Source organism: Sinohyriopsis cumingii, chromosome 15 (genome assembly GCF_028554795.1).
Source record: "Sinohyriopsis cumingii isolate HCF-2022 chromosome 15, ASM2855479v2, whole genome shotgun sequence".
Classification (NCBI taxonomy): Eukaryota; Metazoa; Mollusca; class Bivalvia; order Unionida; family Unionidae; genus Sinohyriopsis; species Sinohyriopsis cumingii.
The window spans coordinates 118,243,902-118,253,732 of NC_142975.1; the positions used below are offsets into that span (position 1 = coordinate 118,243,902).

General features: G+C 35.5%; 1 protein-coding gene across 1 annotated transcript in view; it reads right to left on the reverse strand.

The window, feature by feature from the left end:
- LOC149782568 (phosphoenolpyruvate carboxykinase [GTP]-like) overlaps positions 1-9,384 on the reverse strand; it is a 51,226-nt gene extending 41,842 nt beyond the window's left edge. The window contains exons 1-2 of the mRNA XM_089934027.1: positions 9,231-9,384; positions 2,899-3,043 (exon numbers count right to left, since the gene is read on the reverse strand). Of these exons, the coding sequence (XP_089790153.1) occupies positions 2,899-3,043; positions 9,231-9,250 (165 nt within the window). The 5' untranslated portion in view covers positions 9,251-9,384. The remainder of the gene's footprint in view (positions 1-2,898; positions 3,044-9,230) is intronic.
- Between the last annotated feature and the right edge of the window lie 447 nt (positions 9,385-9,831).

The following is a 9,831-nucleotide window of genomic DNA, read 5'->3' on the forward strand; positions in this document are numbered from 1 at the left end:
TGATCCATATCAATAAAATTCAACATGCATGCAATATGATACATATCGATACCCATGTGAACTTGATGGTCTTTCCATCTTTGGACAGTAGGTGGTGCCCTTTTAAGATAGTATGCTTAGTGGTTGTACTTCCAGCATGCAGATTAGAAACAGATATATAGTTATCATATTTATACGCAATTCTCTTTGATGACAAGAGAACAATACTGCTATTTTAATGAAGGTAACACAAATTTTATTTCATATTCAAAGACAATGCCCAAAGTTGTTATTTCCCAATTTGTTCCATGATAGTCATTTCCTGCATCAAAACCACTCTAAACCATCATATCCAATTTACTCCCCGGTATTTGTTTTCCCTTCTCCCTCTCCAATATTCTTCATACGATTTTCACATAAGTGAAATGCACAAGATCGGATGGACTCGTAGAAACGCACCTTTCCAAGGCAGAAGTTGACTTCATCTTCTCATGCTAATATTTTATTACTGTGTTTACAATGGCCACTGCTTTGATTCCACAGAACATCTGCTAAGTCAAGCCTTTATTAGGGAATGTCGTAAACAAATGCCGACTATTGATAACTGAAACTTATTAGCCCATCGGACTATTAACATTATGAAAGTTTCTAGTCCGACAGGAAATCTGCTAGCCTCGGGCTAGTGGACTACCACTAAATTCTAGTCCTGATGTATGAAACCACAAAATGTATCACACAAAACAAGTTTGATTATATTCCTATAAATTGGCATGTAAAGTCATTTCAATGTACAGAATAAAACTTCTAACTTTATTTTGCTGCATTATGTTGCTAAGTGGGAACGACATAATGAATGAACATAAATTATGTTTTGTTTCCTTTCAAACCTTTAATTCTAAAGAATTTGATAGCAATATATATATATATATATATATATATATATATATATATATGCATGCATCTCATAGAAACTAGCATTTCCTATTACAGCATAATAAAAACAACAAATGCAAATAATTAGAATCTTGTCTTGTAACGAAAAGAGTTTAACCCTGAATTTATCTGTGCCAATAAAATTCCAAACACGATTTTTCAAACAACCTAATCTTCTTAAGATGATCTAGTTAAAAATCCATCATTTAAACATTTTTAAAGGATTGATTTAAAACTTCACAAAAGACCTTCCAAATTATATATGTTGTATAAACAATGACTGAATTTTCTGTAAAATCGACAAGTCTTGTAATTCGTTAAACCAGTCCCCAAACCTGATATAGGGGCCTGTATCGTTTTTTTAAATATATAATACAAGGGATGAAAATTAATCATTTCAGCTCCAAGATTCAACAATTTGGACTACAAATTTTGTTAAAAACAAATAGCAACCCGTTTTCTAATCAGTTTCCTCCGAATATCCCCACCCCATTTTTCGTATCTGGACATTTAGGTTGTGGAAGGGGGTCATTGCAACTACATATCGAAAATTTTAAATTTTCCACCACAGTGTAGTAGCAACTTATAGTAATGCTTAACAGAGGGTCTAAAAAAATTTAAACTTGCGTTATATCGACTCAAACCTGAATGAAATTGAAAGGAAAATTATTTATTTTCTCTTAAACGTTAAGTATTATAATTGTTATGTTGTTAAGACAAAACTATTGCGTAGATGAAACCTGACCCAGTACTCATCATTTGCATTACTAGTCACATAACTTCACAAATCTCAAACGATGCCATCAGAAGTCCAATAGTAGCATGATATCAACAACGAACTTATTTATAATGTTGTACAGAAATTCAATTAAATTAAAGTCAGACACTTTTTGTAAAAACCAGTAATCTGGCCAGTCTGATTTATTTATCAAGCAGAGTACATGTCAACATGGTAGTCACGTGGTACAACAAAACTCTAGTAGAAGTTCTCAGAACATATAAATATGGAGTTTTGTGTTCTTTCGTTTTTGCATTTTTATTACAACCAACATACGACTTTCATTTAATATTTTGTTTCTTTTTTTCCTCCATAACATTTGAAAATGTGGGTTGTTAGATTTGTGTATCCATGCGACTAGCAAGGCAAATCATGAGTACCAAGTCACATTTCATCACCGACAGTTTTATCTTGTCTTTCAGCAGGTTAAAGATGTAACAATTTTAATGCTGACAACTTCTGAGACAATAAGTAATTTTCATATCAATTTCATGCATGTATCACTCGATCTAATATTTAAAGGTTGCTAGGCCATCCGGTAAGTGGCTATGCTTTGCCACCACCATGTTGGCCTCGTGTGATACTAGACTGGTTTTAATATCTTCCATGTAAGAAAGATACAGATATCGAGCTGACATGAATATAAAAGTCTATTAGACGAATCTAATCCACTGGGTGTTTGGATTGACTCGGCATATATGTTTATTGCAAGCAACCAAATAATCCATACTGTACCCTCCGAATCATCTGGTTAGAACTTGGTAAGTTTAAATCATGCTCAGTTTAGTCACTACTCAATTATATGGTTGTTTCGGGCACCAAGTGGTGGAGGAAAATAACCAGGTTTTTCCAGACTTTCATCAATATTTGTAAAATGCAAGGATTTTTAACGTCGGGAAAAATTTTCTCCTGACTTTTTCCCAATAGTGTGGGAACCCTGTCCCAGGTTTTGCCGCCACCATTTATGCTGACTGCCATATATAGCCTATCTTGTGCTGAAAAATGGCACTAAACCCGACAACAAAAACAACAACATTAAGCATGACCTTCAAGATAAAACATCACAGATTTCTCATTTGAAAGAGCAACTTTCATTATGGTCAAGCATGACAACGTAAAAAAACAAAAATTTTTTTTAAAGACATGTAAAAGTTTACAATATTTAAAAATGTAACACTCATAGCCTATACAAAGTACATGTAACCTACCCAAGCAGCAATAAATCGTTGTACTTTCTTTGGCAAGTGGGCAAAATCTCCTTTCACAATGGGAATATGACCCAATTTTTGCACAACAATTTCATGGACCTCATGGAACTGGACATGTTCCTCATCCGCAAGCATAGCATTGAACCTGAAATGTAGAATTTATTTTACAGAGATACGCATTCTCAAAAAGGAAAATTCTTGCACAAACTGGTTCAGGATTGAAAAGACATTACAACAATCAAGTAATGCACATTCAATGAACATTTGTCAGAGATTTTGATTTTAAAAACCCATCATCTAAGTTTGATTAAAAACTGATCTGAAACCCTACTCTGGAGTGGCTTTGATCATTAAAAAAATGGAAATGGCAAGACAAAATGGTCCTTGCCATGTTAACTCGTTAACCCCAGAAGCAAACAGCTAGGTATTCCCCTACAGCTTACATGCAGATCAATCACCTAAAGCATTGTTAGCCTTACCAGTGTCTGTATCCCGAGACTTGACGAGAGCACCGGACTTGCTGATATTTACAGAGGGGGCTATTTGCAATAAATATTTGCTTTGTATTCCTTCATTTTTGCTGAAATTTGTCAGACATTCTAAAAAAATGATGGAAAATATAAATGATTTGCTTCTCATGTCATTTATAATCCATAAAATACATTATGAATTCACAACTTTCAACATATGAAATAATTTTAGTTCACGTAGACAAATTCCAGACAGACAGGCATGCTTTTCTTGTCCATTACAAACCTTCCTTCCTTAGAATTCTCCACTGAACATTTAAAAAATAAAATACTTTAAACAAATTCAAAATTGTTTACACTCATGCTAACTAAATTCACTTTCCCAAACATTATTTACAGATTCTTCAAAAGATTGGGAAATTTCTCCGCCCGAGTCGGTAAGATAATCCATTTTAATAGCTGACTGACCACTAACCCTTTCCCAAGCAAGTGTGTGTTTTGGATTTTTAATGTTGCTTTAACAATTTTTCAGTCATATCACTACGATGTGTTCAAAGGCAAACAAATCCAAACTGCATATGAGCTAGCAGCCTCGATCAAGTGTCAGGTCTACTCATTTCAAGTGATGAATTGAATACCATTACATGTTTGGTTAACGTAATATAATTAAACTATGCTAAATTAGAATACTCATTCACAAATGTAATAAAAGTTTCAAAGACAATCAAGCAAAAAGAATACTTGATGAAATAAAATTCTGCTTCAAAGATCTGTTTTATTAATGAGAAGCTTGTTTCAGAGTTTGTAGTTAACTTGTAATTTTTGAATTGGCACCGAGATTTCCTCATGGTTGAGAAGCTTCACTATTACTTGCAATGAAAATATGGCATCAATATTAATAATCAATTAAAAAAATTGATGTCGACGTTGACGACCATTTCACAAGCTAAATGTTTTTTGCCAGTTTCTTTTCTTTAACCAAGAAAATTAATCCTGTTTGATTGTGATTTGAATCAATAACTAGTCTAGTTCTCGACTTTTTATGCTCCTTGCGCTGCATTCCACAACAGTAGACAGTAATAGAAACATACAGATTAGTGAATAATACTAAATGACAAAGCAATGATGTAACCCACAATGTTTTCACACACATGTGAAGGATTGTTGAAACCAAATGGAACAATATTAAACAGCTCTCAGCATCTTAAAAATAAATGTCACTTTTATAATAAAAAACAAACTTAGAAAAAGATCTTTACTGACAATTATTCCCAATGCGATTTTAAAATGAGTATTCCACCATTAAACCAGTTTACCCCCACCACCCCACCCCAGGCAGTTTTCTTATGTCCAGCAAGGATAGCAACATTTCATATTATGGTGGTCCTGCATTAACTCATGTCCTCCCTTACAGTGTGGTCAATGTTTTAGGACCCTAATGTGTGCAAGTTGTCGAGGGAGAGATGTAGTGCCAAGATTTTAACAAAAGCCATCATCACAGCGAAACTTTCATTGAGTACAAATTAGTTATAGCAAGTCTTTCAGTGAAAATCCCATGCTGATATAATCATCCATTTGCAAACAGAGATAATATTTTCAAGACAGCCACCATGAAGGCTATATTGAGGGTTAGTCCTCATTATTTAGGGCCAAACAGATGCCACCAAGTATTGTCAAAATAACAGGCCACATAGTGGACACCAGAACATCACCATTTTAACCCTTTACCTCAAGCAAGTGCCTTTGGACGCCTCTATTCCATTTGCATGGAATCGCCTTTTGACACCTCTACTCCATTTGTATGGAAGCGCCTTTTGACGCCTCTTCTCCATTGCATGGAAGCGCCTTTTGATGCCTGCTGTAAACATCAGCCATTTTAAGTGGTTTTTGTAGTGCCACCTTCAGGGAAAAACCCCATTTAGATACTACATTCATTTCTGTGAATAACCATTATGTCAGATCACGTGGTTACTGCTTATGCTCTGGTCAAAATCTGCTATTTAAAGTAACTGGGTTGTATTCTCCACTCTCCAAAATGGAAGTCGCGGATTTCATTCAGTACATACGAAGTTTTCATGATTAGAATCGCAACTATGAAAGCTTCAATAACTTAGGTAAAGGCTCTGATATTGATGTAGACAGCAATTAGTTTCTATAAATTATCAAATTCAGATGACTTAGTGATGCAGACACGGACAAAAAACTTGTAAATTTCAAGTATGAGAAATGGCAGCTACGGTTGGTCATGCGGCTTCACTGACTTGATGGTGAACGAGTTCTCAAAATTTTGAAGCACATAAAAAATTCTTCCGTGAAAAATAATTACAGAGCTATAAAGATCAGACTTAACTCTTAAATCTTTCCATACATAATAGATGTGTACCAAAAATGTAAAATGGTTAAAATTGCTGTTAAACGTAACATACACTACATTGCTTAACAGTTAACAGGCAGGCCTATGTGTATGGAGTCGAATATGTAACAGGTGTTCTATTATAGCACACTGCACTGGGTAACTTTGCTCTATGAGGTAAAGGGTTAACAACAAAACATAAGTGAAAATCACATGATGGTTTGACCATTTGTTCAGGAGAAGCAGTGACAGGATTTTCAAGTTTGCCACAGTTGCAACCACATTTGATCCCAGATCAGCACTGTTTTTGTTTAAAACCAAGTACAAAAGATCTAGTGAAAACCCCATATCAATGTGACTTTTAGGAGTAGCAATTAAGTTTACTTACTCCAGGGTCTTTATTCTAACAAATTCAAATTCTCACACGAGCAAATGGATGCACTTTCAAGTTTTACTGGCCTACATTTTAGTTGGCTGGAATGTGATATAAGCTGGGAATACCAAAATCGGAAGCTGAATATATTAATTTTGAAGAACAGGTTTAGATAGCTTTGCTTCATTCAAGATATCGTGTAACCGAATCCTGGCTTCAATCACATTCCAGCCAAACGAACTTGCATTTGCATGTATCAGAATCTGAATTTATTAGAAAAAAAGACACCAGGATAAGTAAAGTTTGACTAAACATTAGGACTTTAATTTGTAGGAAAGTGTCTATATGGGCTACCAAGAGTGAGATATTCCTGAAAATTAGACTGCCAATATTAGTTGACATCAGAACATGCTACACAGCACTGTTATTTAGGAAGCAAGACCTAAACCCTTAGAACAAATATCAGGATCTATGCGTTACATCATTCCGGTATGTTAACCCTATCTACCACCTTGGTGGATCAATCAGATATTTCTGTGCTTCAGATCTGTGAATTTCACTGGATGCAGTGGCAAGTCACCCCATCCAATCAAATAAAGTTGTTCAAATTTGTTGTTTGGTTTAACGCCATTTTTCAGCACAAGATAGGCTATACATGGCGGCCAGTATTAATGGTGGAGGAAGAACCCGGGAAAACCCCGGAAAGAACCACTGACCCACGAGCTAGTGGCAAGCTTTCTAACATACACACATTCGCTGAATCCGTGACTCCAACCCATGCAGACAGGTGAGATGGCAGTGATCCGTAATGTAGAGTGCTTTAGATTACTTGGCCACTCGAGCCCCCGTTCAAATCTGAACACTGTTCCTAACAGTCTGATAAATCAAACCCTCCTAAATCTGTGTTGATACTAATAGACATTATGTGGGTCTGATGTCACCAGGTCATTAAAATATGCATTTTTGCTGCATGCAAATCCTTCCAGAACACAAATACATCACTTTCCCATATTTGGTAACAGCCATATGAAGTGTGAAATTAAAAACAGTCACAGGAATATGCTATTCTTCGTGGATTTGCAAGTTGCCAAACATAGGATTTGCTCCTAAAATTTGCTGCGAGAAATTCTGACAAGTGTATAAAATATAACTGATGTATGAGGACAAAATTAGCTGCCGATTTCTGCAGGTTTTTAATGAATAAGCAATATCAGACTCTAAACCGCCAGTTAAATTCACAGGTGAGGGGCTGATTTATCGGACTGTTCCTATATGATCGAGACAAGGGGAGCACATACCTATAATGGACCAATAAATATGCAATTTTCCACTGCTGGTCCATGTTTGCAAAAATACATCCTTTCACTCAAATACACCTGTAATGGCTTCTCTCTGGTCTGTAGTAGTACTTCTGATGTTAAACTTGCACAGTACCATTTTTAAGTCAACTGCCTCCATGTTTGGCCAATGTACAATGCACCATAGTCCGAGTTTATTGACCTTTGACACCCCATTTTTGATATTTGGATATTTATGTTAGAGTGCAGGGTCAGAGTACATTCCCTATCGAAAAGTTTACTAGGCGGCCAGGCAAACTTGAACGACCTTTCATCGAGATATACCAATATGAAATCGATAGGAACATGATTTATTTTCTCAAAAATCATGAGCATCGCAATTCATGTCTTTAATCCGCTGACAGAATAGACGAAAGTACGTCATTGCTGAAATTTGACCTTGATCTGGCCATTTGCATCACGAGTCACATGACTATACCAATCTCACAACCTACATGTCAATGACAACTGAGGTCAGATATTAACGTGATACTGAATTAAACAAATTTCAAAAGTTCTTGTACATAGAATTTGGACATATTGTACAGAAGTCACTTAATGTTTGTAAATAAATATAATGCACACTTATATCTCGATGAAAGTTTGTTCATTTTTACTGGGCCCGCTAGTAAGCGGCTACCCCATGCAGACACCAAATGGTGTCTGTGAATTCCAACTTTTCGATAGGGAATGGTCTCTGACCCTACAACTCAACATAAATGTCTGAATATCTAAAATGGGGTGGCAAGGGTCAGAAGAAACTGACTAATTCACCACTGTTACACACTATTGGTTAGTTGGCGTTACAAAGGGAGACAGCTCATGAAATCTAATAGATGTCACTTGGACAACCCAGTGGAATATCTGATCATCCACCAAGGTGTTAATAGGGTTAACACAAGAACCCTGGGTAGTGAAAATTTACAGTGTAGAATGATTCCAAAACTAGCCATTACTTTCTACAATTTCAATCGATGCATGCAAAAATATTTTTAAAAATCTATTCTGTACATGCAAAAATATATTTTAAAAAATATTTTGTTTCCAAATTCTGAAACCTACAGCACTTTATAAACAGCTACATAATCTGTATCAATGTGCCAATTTTTGTTCAGATATCTCAATAATAAAATTAGTTCTGGCACCACTTTTAACACATAAAATGCAATATCATGGTGTAAGTTTAATTTTTTTAAAATGCAATTTAATATATTTGGAAACAAAATTATATTTATTTTATGTAATAACGTGCATGTTTTACTTCATTTATCTATCAAATTAAAAACTAATTGCAACTATAAAAAGGAGACAAAGCACACGTGTACAAAAGAAACATAAATCAAATAGTACATTGCAGTGTTCTAGAACTTTACAAAAACAACGTCTTAAATGACAAATATCATCAAAACACTCCATTAGTTCATGGACTTTCCTTTATTCATATCGACCTTGAAAGGTCACATCCATGTAAGAGTCGTTTTACAGACGACCTTCGCGGATTTACTGAAAGACAATTCTAAAATATTTACCAACCTCAGCTTAAAAATACGTGCAACAGGTAATAACTTAAAAACAATCATATAATTAAAATGATCTAATTATAAAATGCAATGTCGACGTTCTCTTTTTCAGATGAAATCTTTTGGAAGGGAAAGTCGATGGAACTTGCCTCAACCGGCATAACAAAGTCAGTTTTAAAAAATGAAAGTTTCCTCATTGTCAGCAGCATTTTAGGTATGTGCAAGTTCAGAAATGCCCTAATATATGTCTATAAACGGCGACAAAACGGCAATACCCACCTTTCGTAATGTTTCGCCATTCTGTTAGCTGTTAACAACGTCAAGCCTGTGAGAAAATACGGGGATGACTGAAGTTAGTTGACCTTCAACTTCCGGTTAATTATGCAGCCGGTTTCTGACCTTGAGCACGTACATGTTATTGGTACGCCCGTTAGTAAACAAGTTACCTGATCACGCGTTTCACGAGAATAGCTTTGTCTTCCTGCATATCATATAAATGTTATTTACTGTAGTTTGAGGGGTACGAGTTCCTGAGAGTTATTTCAAACATTCGTTGTTGCTATGAACGCTGTACAGACGTCTGTCTCTAAATTAAATGATAATTTAAAGTAAAATATAACACAAGTAGTGTGTGTGATTTGGATTTTTAACGTAGCTTTAACAATTGTTCAGTCATATCGATACGATGTCTGCAGTGAGGCAGCTTATAGTGATGTCTAGCACTGGGGCATCATGCCGCAGACATGTAGCATGATGTCCCAACCAGTCACATTATCCTGACACCAGGCCGACCAGTCATAACACTAATCTCTTAATGCTGAGCGCCAAGCGAGGTAGCTGTTACTAACATTTTTTTAAGTCTTTGGTATGACTCTGCCGG